General features: G+C 43.6%; 1 protein-coding gene across 1 annotated transcript in view; it reads left to right on the top strand.

Moving 5' to 3' along the window:
• The window catches only part of LOC144486612 (uncharacterized), a 106,666-nt gene extending 89,839 nt beyond the window's left edge, over nucleotides 1-16,827 (top strand). The window contains exon 10 of the mRNA XM_078204657.1: nucleotides 16,473-16,827. Coding sequence (XP_078060783.1) covers nucleotides 16,473-16,548 — 76 coding nt within the window. The 3' untranslated portion in view covers nucleotides 16,549-16,827. The remainder of the gene's footprint in view (nucleotides 1-16,472) is intronic.

The raw sequence follows: 16,827 nt of genomic DNA, 5'->3' as shown, positions 1-16,827 counted from the left end.
ATGGGCCATCAGCAGCAGCAGCAACTGTATACAACTATAATCTGTAACCTTATGGCCCGGCATATCCCCTAATCTACCAATACCATCAAGTCTGGGATCAATCTTGGCTCAGTGAAGAGGCTCCACAAATATCCCCATCCTCGGTGATGGAATGCTCAGCACATTGCTGAAGCATTTGCATCTATCTTCAGTCAGAAGTGCCGAGTGGATGACACATCTCCACCTCCTTCTGAGGACATCAGCATCACTGGTGCCAGTCTTCAGCCAATATGATTCACTCCACTTGATATCAAGGAGCGATTGAAGGCAGTGGATACTGCAAAGGCTGTAAACACTGACAACATTTCGACAATAGTACTGAAGACATGTGCAGCAGAACTAGCCGTGCCCCTAGCCAAGCTCTTCCAGTACAGAAACAACACTGGAATATACCCAGCAGTATGGAAAATTGCCCAGGTATGTCCTGTCCACAAAAAGCAGTTACTGCCCCATCAGTCTACTCTCAATCATCAGTGAAATGTTGGAAGGAGTCATCAACAGTGCTATCAAGTGACACTCACTCACCAGTAGCCTGCTCAGTGACTCTCAGTTTGGGTTCCATCAGGTCCAATCTTGACCTCCTCATAACCTTGGTTCAAACATGGACAAAAGAGCTGAATTCCAGAGGTGAGGCGAGAGTGACATCCCTTAACATCAAGGCAGCATTTGACCGAGATGTGGCATCAAGGAGCCCCAGCAAAAATGGAGTCAGTGGGAATCAGGGGGGAAAACTCTGCACTGGTTGTTGGCAGTCAATCATCTCAGTCCTGGGATATTGCTGCAGGAGCTCCTTGGTCGTGTCCTAGGCTCAACCATCTTCCGGTGATTCATCAGTGACCTTCCCTCCACCATAATGTCAGAATTAGGGATGTTTGCAGATTATTACACAATGTTCAACAACATTTGCAAATCCTCAGCTATTGAAATTGTCCATGTCCATAGGTAGTAAGACCAAGACAGTGTTCATGCTTGGGATGATAAGTGTTAAGTAACATTTATACCACATAAGTGCCAGATAATAACCATCTCCTACAAGAGACAATCTAACCATCTTCCTTTGACAATCAATGGCATTACCATCGCTGAATCCCCCACTATCAGCACCTAGGGGTTACCATTGACCAGCAACTGAACTGAGCCAGTCATATAAATATTGTGACTACAAGAGCAAGTCAGAGACTGGAAACTCTGTGGAAACTCACTCACCTCTTGACTCCCCAAAGCCAGCCCACCATCTACAAGACACAAATCAGGGTTGTAATGGAATACTCTCCACTTACCTGGATGAGTGTAGCTCCAACAACACTCAAGCAGCTCGAAATCATCCAGAACAAAGCAGGGCTGCTAGCTTGACACCCCATCCATCACTTGCAACATTCACTCCCTCCACCACCAATGCATATTGGCAGCAGTGTGCAACCTCTACAAGATGCACTGGACGAACTCACCTAGGCTCCTTTGACAACACTTTCCAAAACCATGACCTCTACCACCTAGAAAGACAAGGGCAAAAGATGTATGGTAGCATCATGGGAGCAAGTTCTCCTCCAAATCTCTCACCATTCTGACTTCATAGAATCATAGAATCCTACAGTGCAGAAGGAGGCCATTCAGCCCATCGAGTCTGCACTGACTACAATCCCACCCCGACCCTATCCCCATAACCCCATGTATTTACCTTAGCTAGTCCCCCTGACACTAAGGGGTAATTCAGCATTGCCAATCCACCGAAACCGCACACCTTTGGACTGTGGGTGGAAACCAAAGCACCGGAGGAAACCCACGCAGACACGGAAAACTTGCAAACTCCACACAGACAGTGACCCAAGCCGGGAATCAAATTGGGTCCCTGGCGCTGTGAGGCAGCAGTGATAACCACTGTGCCATCATGCTGACCTCTTGGGAGTTGGGACTATATTCCCTCCCTAACAGCACTGTGGATGTTCCTACAACACACAAATTGAAACAGTTCAAGAAGGCAGCTCACCACCACCTGCTCCAGAGCAATTAGGCCTGGGCAATAAATGCTGGCCTTGCCAGTGATGCCCACATCCCATGAACAAGGTTAAAAACATTGTCCTCTCATCCATTGATCCTGATTGTAAATAACTGAGACCCCAGCACTGATCCTCATTGTACACTGCTGGTTACAGCCTGCCAATCCAAAAATAACCCATTTATTCCTATTCTGTGTTTTCTGTCCCTTCCATCCCCGTCCCCGCCCAACTGAAAATCTGACCTCTGGGTGGACATTTTTAAAGCTTGGGTTTGTCGAGCCAGGGAATCTCCTGACTCAGTGAATCCGACCCGGGAACAAAAATCTGGACCTATATCTGAGTACCTCATTAAAAATATGCATGTCAAGCCAAAGCGTGCAAAGGCATTTATCCAAACATGCAGTATCTGAACAATTAAAGAATAGCGTGTGACTGCAAGAGTTAAATATGAAGAGAAATGCAAGTGCTCATTCACCCTGCTGTGCCAGTTTTCCAGCCTCATTGGCTCAATAGTGGCTGTAGTTTATCTTTCTGCAATAAATGTTTTTGTAAACCGATTCCACGGGGATCAATGTGTGTAGAATAGCAGGACCTATTCCTCTGTTGGTTCTCAGCTTTTCTGCAAGTACAAGTTGTTTACTGTGCACCTGGGGCAAGAATTTTCAACATGTATGAGCCAGCGGACCCAAATGTGTATGAAGTGTGAACAAAAGGCAACAAAAGTAGTTGTGAGGTTAGTACCAGATTTCGAGGTTGATGCCAGCGATAAGCAGCACAGTGAAATCTTCCCTGGTGATTTAGCAAGTTGGAAAGCATTTGGAAGGGAGGCAAGAAATAATAGCTTTGAGGCAAAGTTAAAACTGCAGATTTGTGCAGACAAAGTGAGATATGGGTCTTGGGTGGGAGGCGGGGGGGGGGGGGGTGGAGGTGGGGGAAGGTCTTACCTTAATCATCCTGGTGAGATCACTAAACTACTTTTGGTGCTGCAGGCAGGTTCTGGAGAATATATTGATCCATATGTCATTTCATCTATTGACATTGTTGGATTACCGATCTCCGGAAAAAAGGTGTTCTTTTTATTTGAACCTACCTCACGAACATTTCCACAGCTGCATCGGAAAAACCAAGGAACGTCATTCAGCAGCTCCGCGATGTTGCTTCTCGCTTTTATTTCATATAAAAGAGCGCTGGTCTTTCTGCCATTAAGCTGTGGTAGAATTTCAAGAACCTAATTTCTTCACTCTGAATTGGGGAGCTGCCCTATGGGGACTTTGCACATTGAAAGCTTACTTCCACCTTGTAATTGAGAAATGATCCAGAAATTGGAACTTCTTTATTTGGCCTTGTTGTAATATGGTTTTAAGGGAAATCAGCATGATCTCGCTAGAAGGGAAATGTCTCATGTGATCCAGTCACAGTTCCACTTTTGCTTTGAGCAGCGCACCTGCACAGCTCTGATGTCTTCAAGCTTTGTACCTATGTGTAACGGTTCCCATGTGTCTAGACTCCATAAATGAACCACAGTGTTTACCCAATCCTTTCTGAGAGATTGGTGCCTTGTGTCCTGTACAATAAATAAACCCAAGGTCATATCTCATTAAAGTTAATGAGTAACTTAGTAAATCCCCAAGTTAAAACTGACTGCTGCTGGGCATTTAATTCATGCACAGTTCTAAATAGCACTGAATATATTTGTGGAGTCTGTGTACAGTTAATAACACAATCACTAAAGCAGTAACTGTCACATAATTACATCAATTTGTCAGGTTTAAGATATGCAGAGAATTGAAGTCAATAAAGTAACTCAAATTAGTTGGGGAGCAAAGTGCTAATGACAGAAAGATTTATCAGCAAAGCGTGTGGGATTTTATTGTGTGGTTATAAAGATCAGTTGAATTATTGAATCAAATATTTTCCTGGCACTATATTTTACTGATAATTTGTTCAATTAAATCTAAATTTGTTGTGATAGTCCTATTCATATTCCAATATGGCATTATAGAGTTTCTGAGAAATGGATTTCACGCAATACAGCTAGCTCTTTATAAGAAAATGTTGTTGTGAATAAAGTATGGACAAAACATGTATTGTATACTTTAGAATATAGAATCGTAGGGCTGGATTTTATGCTGCAGGCGAGCTCACTTCCGTTTAGCCAGCTTATCCCACTTTAAATTTTTGGATGATGGCCCTTTAATTAATATGAGGATAGACTTCCATCTGCCTCCAAGAGGGCCTCCCGCCTCGGAGAGCTGCCAGTTCTGCAGACTGGCAGGGTCCAGCAGGAGCGACAACCATTGCTGGTCCTGTGGGTAGTCCAAGGAGGTACTGTTCATTCCGGCAAGTCCAAGATCTCAAATAGATGATGCTGGATTCACTCAGCAGGTCTGGCAGCATCTGTGGAGAGAGAAACACGGTCAATGTTTTGAGTCCATTGACCCTTCAACAAAAGTCTGAGATTTCAAAGGGACCGGGCTGATGGGCTCCATTGACAGGGGGGAGGTGGGGGGGGAGACAAAATTGTGAGGGTGGTAGTGGCAGTGGCAGTGGGCTGCCCCCCCCCCCCCATCACATTTCACTCACAAGCTGTCTGCAGGGTTAAACTGGCCAGGCTGAACATTGCGCACAGGCCTTTCCTGCCACCCAGTTAATCAGAGTGGTGGTGTGATGACTCCCTTAATTGGGCATTAATCGTCCACTTAAGGATCTCAGTTGGGCCAGAGGGTGACCCAGCCAACATTTTCCCTGCCACCCGTATAATTGCGGCATTGTAGGAGGACTAGAATCATAGAATCCCTACAGTGCAGAAGAAAGCCACTTGGTCTATCAAGCCTGCACCGACTCTCCAAAAACAATCCCACCCAGATCCTATCCCCGTAACCCCACATATTTACCCACTAATCCACCTAACCTACACATTTTGGGACACTGAGGGGCAATTTAGCCTGGCCAATCCACCTAACCTGCACATTTTTGGAGTGTGGGCAGAAACCGGAGCACCCAGAGAAAACCCACACAGACACGGGGAGGATGTGCAAATTTCATACTGTCACTCAGGCCAGAATCGAACCACTGGTGGTAGCTAGGCCATCAATGGCACTGTGCCTTAACTTCCAGTTCCACCCGCCTGTCTCACTGCCTGTGGGGAGCCTGTAATATTCAGCCCATATAGTCATAGAATAATTACAGTACAGAAGGAGGCCTTTCAGTCCTTTGTGTTTGTGCCAGTTCTCTGCAAGAACAACTCAGTTAGTCAACTTGCACCACCCTTTTCTCATAGCCCTGAAAATCTTTGGTTTTCAGGTAAGTATCCAATTCCCAGGAAAGCCATGATTGAATCTGTCCCCACTGCACACTCAGGCAATGCATTCCAAATCCTAACCACTTGCTGGACAAAAATATTTTTCCTCATCCTGCCTTTAGTTTCTTTGACATTCACCTTACATTGGTGGCCTTTTGATTCTCAACCCTTCTGCCATTGAGAACAGTTTCTCTCTATCCACCCTGTCTAGATCCCTTGTGATTTTGAAGAATCCACTAAGCATAAAGTAGCACATTTTGGCTAGCTGTGGAGCATTTTCCAGATAAGGATGAACAATACAGTTCTTGACCTGGAAGGAAACATGCATCAGGACAGACGATGGAATGAATTTAAAATTTAAATAATCAATTCATGTCTGTGGCAGGAATTTGGACCTCTACCCATTCAGGATGGCATAATGCATGTTAAAGATAAGTTAACAGATGACTAGATGTGAAGACAAGACCTATATTGTGTCATATTAGTCACTCACTCATTAAAAAAATTATTTTCAACATTTCTGCAACAAGAACATATTGTACAAAAGATTTAAGTGCATTATCTTTGACTAAGAAATACTTATGACTCTTTGTGTTACTTTGTTACTTCTGCCTATCCCTAATGCATGAGTCACTGACTTTTTTGAACGAATTCAGAAAGCTTCCCTCTAATAAGTGTCAATATGTTTGTGTATTTCTATATATTAATGACCATGTTTTGCATGTACTGCAAAAACTGATGGTTCAAATTCCAGCACCCATCAATGAAGTAGATAATTTTTATCTACCTACAATGCAGTATGCAGAATTTGATTTGTGCCACGAATATAAATCCAATCCCTACCCTGAGGATTGGATGTTGGTGCAGCCCTGTTTCTAGCTGATCAAATAATAGAGGTGTAGTTGTGATTTTATGGCCACCCTCCACCTACAAACCTACCGGTGAGGGCCTGTAAAACTCTGCTCAACTGTGTGTTGGTATATATTTGAGAATATCTTCAGTGTGCACAAATTGGTTTTCTGTGTGAAGGCTCCAACACGGGTTCATTATTTGCTTCTGAAAAAGCCTCATTCCCAAGTGGTTTGTGTTTTCTTTACATTCAGTGAATTGTAGCAAATCGCCTGTTAATTGAATTGACGATGGATATCAAGGGAAGTTCATCCATTTAATAAGCAGAGAGAGATGTAGGAAGTGAATTACTGATCAAACTATAACCGTAAGCTGTGGCTTTAAACGAGAGCATCATGTAAAATGGAACAAACAGATTTTATGTAAATTATATTATCAACCAATGTACTAAGCTGAATATTCCCAAGAAAGTTCAAATGCTATTAATTGATCAGTGGCACTGCACATGTCTAACAATGTAAAAGGTTTAACTCGGACTGTTGTGCTCACTCTCTGTCATTCTTTTTTTTCCCTCTTTTTGTTATGTCACCATTTTGTTTGTATCTTCTCATATTACATGGGTGCAGCAGAGTGGCACAGTGGTTAGCATTGTTACCGCACAGCACCACGGACCCAAGATTGATTCCTGGCTTGGATTACTGTCTGTGTGGAGTTTGCACGTCCTCCCCATGTCCGTGTGGGTTTCCTCCGGGTGCTCCGGTTTCCTCCCACAGTCCAAAATCGTGCTGGTTAGGTGGATTGGCCATGCTAAATTCTCCCTCAGTGTACCCGAACAGGTGCCGGGGTGTGGCGACTAGGGGATTTTTACAGTAACTTCATTGCAGTGTTAATGTAAGCCTACTCGTGACAAGTAAATGTGAGGGATATTTTCAGCCGCTGAGAATCCACCATTTAATTTTGTCCAGTTAACGCTGGCAGCTCTGGCTGCTGATTTTGATCCGTGTTTTTGATGCTAGGTGTAATACAAAGCAATGCATGCAGAGTGGCCAAACTGAGTGGTTGTAAGAATGGAAACTCAGAAAATAATTTGAGGGCAAATTATGTATTTGCTCACTGTAGAAATTTGGAAGTGATTCGATGTGCCTGCAACAACAGAGGATTTATTAAACACATATAATATATACAACATAAGGGTCATACAGAACCTGTAGCAATTTGGAGGTGACTCGATGTGGCTCCAACAAAGGATTTATTGAACTAATATAAAATATACAAGATAAGTGTTTGACAGAAGATATGCACAGGTTTCCTCTCCTCCTCCCTGGCTCCACCTGAGGATCTTCCCCATACCAGGATCCATGCCCTCATTCCCGATCAGCCCGGCGTCTCCATATGGTCTGGAAATGGTCACCCCCTTAAAGGGACCACATTATTACACTCACAAATTAAATAACAAAAATTCAGGAGTGTCGGATGTGGCTGAAACAAACAGATAGCTATACTATAAACAGCACTGTAATGGTTCAGTAAACATTGCTTCATTTTAATGAGATGAGATAGGGCACTGACACACTATGTTAGTTGCTGAAATAAGTTGCATTTCTGATTTAATAGCAGTCTTCACACACGTACAGCAATCAAAGAGGCAATGTTCTTCTGTTTGAATTCTGATGGAACAGTGGCTATGCTATTTTGGGGTTGAAACCGGCTAGAAACCAATAACAGAATTGGCCTAGTTCTACCACAGATGCGTTTTGCTTCTATTTTGTGTTGTGTCTCCAGGTGGAATTCTCCCAAAAACTGGATTGATATTTGTGGCGTGAATCAAATTCTGCACACTGTCCAGTGGGTTGCAAGTACATTAAAAATGATCTTCTTCATTGATGGGTGCTGGAATTTGACTCATCGGTTTTTACAGTATATTGCAGTACATGCAAAATATGCTCATAACGGCGACAGTAACGGAATGATCTGTGTCGGTCTCTCAGGCGCGCTCCACACCACAAACCTCCCACACAATCACTCTTTTGGAGAGGGGGAATCTTGTGCCAGTATTGGAGGGATGGGTCCTAAATACGCTGGTGAAGCCAGTTTCAGAGCACTCGGTCACCGTTTCACACGGGTGCCCCAATCTCACAGTGCACTGGGAGACCTTCTCCCTCCTCCCACAGACATCAGCAACCCCCCCTATTGGTGGCATGTTCCCCCACCCCCTCCCTGACATAGGTCACTGGCATCGGGGCCCTCCCAATGGGTGCCCCTGGCTGACTCCTGACATGCCCCTCCCATCATGAGCCCCAACATGCTCCACCTCTACATAGTTACCACCTCCCCCACCCCCCCACCCCCCCCCACTCAGGCCCCACCCTTTGGCACTGCCCATGGCAGACTGTCAGGGTGCCAGGTGACCATTGGGAGCTTCAATGGCCTCTGAGCCCCCCCCGTACAGGTTGAGTATCAACCTATAAACCTTTCCAACGCATGCCAGTGTCAGACGATAAGAGCGGGCGAGGTTCCTGGTCAGCCATATGATAGAAATAAATTGGAGCTTCTATTATCACCATCCGTAGTTGCAGGATATAACATGCATGTAAAAGTCTATATTGCCACAGCAACTCGGACATCTTGGCACGGAGATGCTTGGATGGCTGGTGTGATTAACATGGTACCAACAGCTTCCCAATTCCGGCTGGAGTGGAATGGGGACCTCCTTCCTTACCCTACTCAAGGTGGAGATTGTGGCACTGTGGGTGAGACTTGCCTCTAAGTAGAAAACTGAAGAACTTGCTGTTCAGATATTACAGACAAGTGACTCATCCTCTGTCATTCTCAGGTTGACAAAATCGCATTGCAGAACCTCATTGGGAGATAAATCAAATAGTCCCCTTTGTGGAAGCAGTTATTCTAATCCATCATGCCCATATTAGTTTAAATGTACAGTGCCCCAAGATTTAATTTAATTCAAATTAATGGAACAGGCAAGATTTGTCTTTGAACTGCAGGTGAAACATTGCAGGAGAGAAGTATTGCCAGCTTTTTGGAGATTATGTGAATGTTTTCTGATTTTCTAGTTTGGTATATTGTACTCTGGCAGTCCAGAGAGATTTGTTCTAATGTACTCGCTGCTGTTGTGAGTTCTTTTTAAGTGGACTCAGCTAACAAAGATGGAGATAGATGTTTACTCAGTTATAAGAGATATTCAGGAGATAACTTTATATACAGGTTTTGTTGGGCCTTTTTTTTTCCAGCTGTGCTACAGAAACCTTGCAGCCACACATTGCTCAAAATTAAATGAAACCCCACTGAATCTAGTTTTTATAACTCAGCTCTCCCTCTGCTGGCCATTGTTTCCGCTAAATATAATTGAAATCATATCTTACCCGATGCCATCAACATCAATCTTTATTTTTGCCATTTAACCTAGCATCTTTTGAACTGAAGCCAAGGTCTTAGAAAATCCAGCACTCCTCCCTGGTGAAGTATTTGAGCAACTACTTTGATCCTCCACAAAGTTTTTGGTGTGTCAATCTAACTGTGTAGCTGATTTTAATATCAGTCTCTACAAAGTTGTAGTTCTGCTCCATGAAAGCTCTGCAGAGTGTAACTGGAATCTGGAGTTGCAATCCCTTGGATATTTTAGGTGCAATTGGATAAATGTGCAAAAAACAAACTTTTAATAATAAGTTTATATGTATGTATTTTGCCTCCGGCATTCCCAAAGTAAGGTTAATGAGAAGAACATATCTAATCATGTGTACAATGAACAGAACAGGCGCTCAATAATATATTTTTAAACTTTTAAGTTTTATTTATTAGTGTCACAAGTAGGCTTACATTAACACTGCAATTAAATTACTGTGAAAATCCCCAAGTCGCCACACACTGGCGGCTGTTCGGGCACACTGTGGGAGAATGTATTCTGGCCAATACACCTAACCCGCACATCTTTTGGACTGTGGGAGGAAACCGGAGCACCTGGAGGAAGCCCACGCAGACACGGAGAGAACGTGCAGACTCTGCACAGACAGTGATCGAAGCTGGGTCCCTGACTCTGTGAGGCAACAGTGCGAACCAATGTACCACCATACCGCCCATCCTGAATGTAACAATTGGACATTTGCAAAGGAATTTTCACAAGTTCATTTTATTAATTGACTTGTACTTGTGTTGTGGAATGAATTGTTATATTGATCCACCTATTACTTGCAATAGAGTAACGTTATATGCAAAAAAGGAGATTGTTTACTGAGCCACTGTCCTATGTAAGTTTAAAACAGGATCATATTTAGGGTCAAAAAAGACAATATGACAGTGCATTCCATTTTTAACAAACCTCCAAATTCTGTTGTTTTGATGCCAGATTGGTTTTAGTCCCTTGCCACATCTCCTCCCCGTGCCTTCCATTTGCCCTTTGTGTAATTCAAACATGTTGATCTCTCTCCTACCTCCCCCCACACACCTCAGTCCCGTCCCTTAGTCCTTTGTCCTGACTACCATGGGACATTAATAATTTCTAATATGCTTTGAGGCATAGACCACTTTTAGAAGTGATGTCAAGAATGTGAATAGGCCAGTACCATAAGGCTCTTTTTGCAAGGAGAAGTTGCAACTTAGTCAGGGCGCATGGTGGCACATTGGTTAGCACTGCCTTCTCACAGCGCCAGGGATCCGGGTTCGATTCCTGGCTTGGGTCACTGTTTGTGCGGAGTCTGCATGTTTTCCCCGTGTCTGCGTAGGTTTCCTCCGGGTGCTCTGGTTTCCTCCCACAGTCTGAACGATGTGCTGGTTAGGTGCATTGGCCATGCTAAACTTTCCCTCAGTGTACCCGAAAAGGTGCCGGACTGTGGTGGCTAGAGGATTTTCACAGTAGCTTCATTGCAGTGTTAATGTAAGCCTATTTGTGACACTAATAAATTAACTTAAACTTTAAACTGGTGCATGTTTAAAGTTTATTTATTAGTGTCACAAGTAGGCTTACATTAACACTGCAATGAAGTTACTGTGAAAATCCCTTAGTTGCCACATTCCGATGCCTGTTCAGGCACGCTGAGGGAGAATTTAGCATGACCAATACACCTAATCAGCACATCTTTCAGACTGTGGGAGAAAAACGGAGGACCCAGTGGAAACCCATGCAGATTAGAACATGCAGATTCTGCACAGGCAGTGACCAAAGCCGGGAATCGAACCCAGGTCCCTGGTGCTGTGAGGCAGCAGTGCTCACTGTGCCATCGTGCAGCCCTAGGGAGCATAATATAGAAAAGAACTTACTATGGGAAGAAGTGGGCACTGCATTCCATGGAGCGGACTGATTGAGGTAGCTTCATGCTGGGGGGAGATCTGCAATAAAAAAGAACTGGCCTACAACTATTCTGGATCACACTTACAATGAGGAAGGGTCATAGTAGATTCAAAACATCAATTTTGTTTCTCTCCCCATGGATGCTGCCAGTTTTTTCAGCATTTTCCATTTTTATTTCAGATTTCCAACATCCGCTGTATTTTGCTTTTCCATTTAATCAGTAGCTATTTTGCTCTTTGCACCTCCCATAGTACATTACAAAAAATGACTTTTAGAAATGCAGTCATTGGTATAAAGACAAAGCGCATAGATTCTGAGAGGATGATACAGGAGTGCAGAGTCGACACATAAAAAAGGTCTTTAAGACGCAAAAGCACAAGGTAAACTAGAGTAACATTTATTTGTCATTAGGAAAGGAAGTGGTATTCTCTTGAATGCACATCATTTCCAACTTAATGAAAATTGAAACAAACTGATGTTTTTCGCATCTTCGTTATGTAAGCTATTAGCTTAGAAATTGCAGCAAAGATTGCCTACTATCTGGAGTCGTTGTATTTGATTTCTTAAATATTTGAGAAAAATTGTGTCCGCTGTTCCATTTGCAGAGATTCTGTCGAGGAACAGTTCTTTGTGGCAGAATAGGCCTGTTGAGATAGGCTTGATTTATATTATCTCAAGATTGTTTTTCACATGTTCTGTCAGGCTTGTCTATTGCATAGTACATAACCTGATGTCCGTTAAGTGGAAACTTTTTTTCCCAGTTGTAAGTAAGCTGCTATTGTTTTTTTTCTGTATCGAGCACAGTATCTGAAGTCTAGAAGTGAGCCGGGGACAGAGCAGGGGATGGTGTGGAGTTAGATTTTTCTTTTGTTCAACGAGGATCGGTGAACCAATAATTTGAGGGTAAGATACACAGATCATATTCTGCATTGGTGCTTCCAGTCTCTACTGGCACCACATGTCCTTCATATAGCATTAAATCTCAGCAACTTTTCAGTCTGTGTATGAGGCTGCGCCATCTGCATTGCTTACTAGGTTTGCTTGCACTGGCTAATGTGCCAGTGGTGGACAAGTCACACATAGCCACTAGACTCTACCTTTCCATTAGTATAGCTTTGTCCTTGTGTCTTTGTAGTAGGGTTTCTGTGGTGCAAGCTTTGCATTAGTCCAAGATGTCTTCCTGGAATGCTTCCATTGAGTAAGTTGCTGCCATGAGCATGAATATTCTGTCCATTAGCTGAGTTGCCATGAAGTCACAGTGACATGCCTTGTCTCTGCATCTACTTATGAATTGATCAATGGTCCTTTCCATGAAAGCACATGAATTCCAGATGATGTATTCTGAAGTTGAACTTCCAGCGTGATGAATCTTCAGGCATTGACCCAGAGGCAGACTTTCACTTGCCTAGGCATGGGGCCCCAACCAACTGGAGGGACCCGTGCTGGCCGGTGTCTGTGAGGGTGCCAATTAGAGCCTGATAGCTCAGATAAACGCAAAATACTGCGGATGCTCTGACAAAGGGACATCTGGACTTGAAACGTTGGCTCTATTCTCTCTCCACAGATGCTGTTAGACCTGCTAAGATTTTCCAGCATTTTCTTGATAGCTCCAAATTTGCTGATAGACTCATTTATATTTCTTGAGCATATCAGCAGGCAATGCAGAGCAATATCAGGCTCTGATTGGATGAGTCTGCTTAGGGCGGAGAAACAACATCACTGAGGTGACTTCTTTCTCAAAGACTATTTCCTCGGGTGGATGGAGCTATTACAAGGGGGCATAACTATAGGGTTCATGGTGGGAGATATAGGAAGGATATCAGAGGTAGGTTCTTTACGCAGAGAGTGGTTGGGGTGTGGAATGGACTGCCTGCAGTGATAGTGGAGTCAGACACTTTAGGAACATTTAAGCGGTTATTGGATAGGCACATGGAGCACACCAGGATGATAGGGAGTGGGATAGCTTGATCTTGGTTTCAGATAAAGCTCGGCACAACATCGTGGGCCGAAGGGCCTGTTCTGTGCTGTACTGTTCTATGTTCTATGTTCTATGATAAGCCTTTTTCCACGGTGATGTTAAATAACAGTTGTGTATTAAAAGTTTATTTATTAGTCACATTAGGCTTACATTCAAACTGTAATGAAGTTACTGTGAAAATCCCCTAGTCGCCAAACTCCAACACCTGTTTTGGTACACTGAAGGAGAATTGAGCATGGCCAATCCATCTAACCTGCACATCTTTAGACTGTGGGAGGAAACCGGAGCACTCAGAGGAAACCCATGTAGACACAGGGAGAATGTGCAAACTCCTCACTGACAGTGACTAGTGGCGTGCCGCAGGGATCGGTACTGGGGCCTCAACTGTTTACTATTTACATAGATGATCTGGAGGAGAGGACTGAGTGTAGGGTAACAAAGTTTGCTGATGACACGAAGATAAGTGGGAAAGTGAATTGTGTGGAGGAAGCGGAAGGTCTGCAGAGAGATTTGAATAGGCTGAGTGAGTGGGCGAGGATCTGGCAGATGGAGTATAACGTTGGCAAATGCGAGGTTATTCACTTTGGAAGAAATAATAGCAAATTGGATTATTATTTAAATGGAAAAAAATTACAACATGCTACTGTGCAAAGGGACCTGGGGGTCCTTGTGCATGAGTCGCAAAAACTCAGTCTGCAAGTACAACAGGGTGATCAAGAAGGCAAATGGGATGTTGGTATTTATCGCGAGGGGGATAGAATATAAAAGCAGAGAAGTCTTGCTGCATCTGTACAAGGCATTGGTGAGGCCGCAGCTGGAATACTGTGTGTAGTTTTGGTCCCCTTACTTGCAAAAGGATATATTGGCGTTGGAAGGAGCGCAGAGAATGTTCACCAGGTTGATACTGGAGATGAGGGATGTAGATTATGAGGAGAGATTGAGCAGATTAGATTTGTACTCGTTGGAGTTTAGAAGGCTGAGGGGTGATCTTATAGAGGCATATAAGATAATGAAGGGGCTGGATAGGGTAGAAGTGGAGAGATTCTTTCCACTTAGAAAGGAAACCAGAACAAGAGGGCACAGCCTCGAAATAAAGGGGGGTCAGTTTAGGACAGAGTTGAGGAGGAACTTCTTCTCTCAGAGGGTGGTGAATGTCTGGAATTCTCTGCCCACTGAAGTGGTGGAGGCTACCTCGTTGAATATGTTTAAGTCACGGATAGATGGATTTCTGATCGGTAGGGGAATTAAGGGTTATGGGGAGCAGGCGGGTAAGTGGAACTGATTCACTTCAGATCAGCCATGATCTTATTGAATGGCGGGGCAGGCTCGAGGGGCGAAATGGCCTACTCCTGCTCCTATTTCTTATGTTCTTATATTCTTATGACCCAAGCTGGGAATCGAACCCGGGTCCCTGGCGCTGTGAGGCAACAGTGCTAACCACTGTGCCACCATGCCACCTAACGTTGGAATCTAAAGCAATTGTTTAGTCTGGGCTTTGTATTAAAAACAGACAACGTGAGGTAAATCCCACCGAGTAAAGACTTAGGACAGAGAAGTCGCAGCAGCAGAATGAGTTCAGCCTGCCCTGCTCATGGGCCTGTACAGGCAGAAGACCGTGGGGTGTTGGTTTAAAGAGCTCACCAGCAACCGAGGAGCCCTTTCTCCAGGTGATATGGAAGTAAATGTGCTGCTTGCTCTTACCACCCCGGGTCGCCGCTGTCAAATTGTCCCCGATACCAAAATCCATTTCCAAATCCCTCCAAGGCATCAGGGCCAGAAGATCTGAGCATTCCCTGGGAAAGGGCTACTCCATGGGAGCCAGGACCTTATTATGGCAATCTAGGACAATGGTTTGCAACCAGTGTGGGATCCTTGCTGCGGGGGGAATGCTAGGTTTGGAGGCGGTCCTCATTTCAAAAGCTTGTTCCAGGAGAATGTGTCAGTAATTTTGTGTTGTTTCCCTTGGGAGAGACCTTAGAATTTGTTTTCCAGAGAATGTGTCAGTAGCCAGAGATTCTTCCCAGAGAATGTGTTAGCATTTACATATTGTTTGAAACCAGTGTGCCAGTGTTTGGAAATTATCCCTGGAGAATGTGTCAGTGTATATAAGAGATTGTCCCATGGTAATTTGTCAGTATTTAGAGGTTTTTTTTCCCTCAGGAGAAAGTAAAGATTGTTTCCAGAAAAATGTTCAGTCTTTTGAGAATGTTACCCGGAGTATTTTGCAATATATAGAGGATTTTCATTGAATCGCTATATTGCATAAGAGACCATTCGGCCAATCCAGTCTAAACTGACTAACTGACAGTGTATCTTACCCAGGCCCTCTCCCCTGCTTTATCCCTGTACCCTCAAACATTTTCCATGGCTATGGCTAATCTATCTAACCTACACATCTTGGGACACTAAGGGGCAATTTAGCATGGCCAATCCACCTAACCTGCACATATTTTGCTGTGGGATGAAACCGGAGCACCTGGAGGAAGCCCACTTAGACATGGGGAGAATGAACAAACTCCACACAGTCTCCCAAGGCTGGAATCGAGCCCGGGTTCTGGTGCTGTAAGGCAGCAGTGCTAACTGCTGTTACACTTGGGAAATGCTCAGGAACTTGAGTTTCTTACCAAAGGAATGAGCCAATGCTCAGACATTGTTGTCCTGAGATGTATTAGTGAATAGAAAAATCTCCCCACAGACTACATCAGTATTTACAAGTCGCTTCCAGAAGGATGCATCAGTATTTACAGCTTTCTATCCAGAGTTTTTTTTTAGTTCTTTGTTCCCCAGGGTACCGTGTCAGTATTCAGAGCCTGTTCCTTGGAGAATGTGTCAGGCTTCCCAGATTTTAGCCCAGATAATGTGTTAGTATTCAGAAGTTGTTCCCCAGAATATTTTTCATCATTTAGCAATTATTCCTCCAGAAAATGTTTCGAATATGTCTAGGGATAATGTGTCATTTCGAGCTTGTTACCAGAGAACGTATAATTATTTACAATTTTATTCCAGGATACTGTCAATATTTCCAGATTGCTACCTGGAGTCATCTCATTGGGTCTCACACAACATCAAGGATTTGTTCTAAACTTGGTTATTTTAATATGCAGCATGGTCAGAGACATTGGGCAGGATTTTACAGCCACTGGCTTCACTTGATCAAAAGTAATGGAGCAAAGTTTGTAATAGATAAATCAGGCAATTTGAAAGTTGTGTTTTTAACTGTCAATATTTCCTGAATTGTTTGCGATGTTAAATTAGATTTTCATGTTTGTTTCTTATTAATATCCCTCCAATTGAAATAAAAGTCGGTGAGAAGGAAAATGGCGATGAGTTTGTACTGCTAAAAATAAACATATTTAATTGC

This window comes from Mustelus asterias, unplaced genomic scaffold, assembly GCF_964213995.1.
Source record: "Mustelus asterias unplaced genomic scaffold, sMusAst1.hap1.1 HAP1_SCAFFOLD_415, whole genome shotgun sequence".
Lineage (NCBI taxonomy): Eukaryota > Metazoa > Chordata > Chondrichthyes > Carcharhiniformes > Triakidae > Mustelus > Mustelus asterias.
The sequence above is the reverse complement of the archived record's forward strand: the minus strand, read 5'-3'. Positions and strand labels throughout refer to the sequence as shown.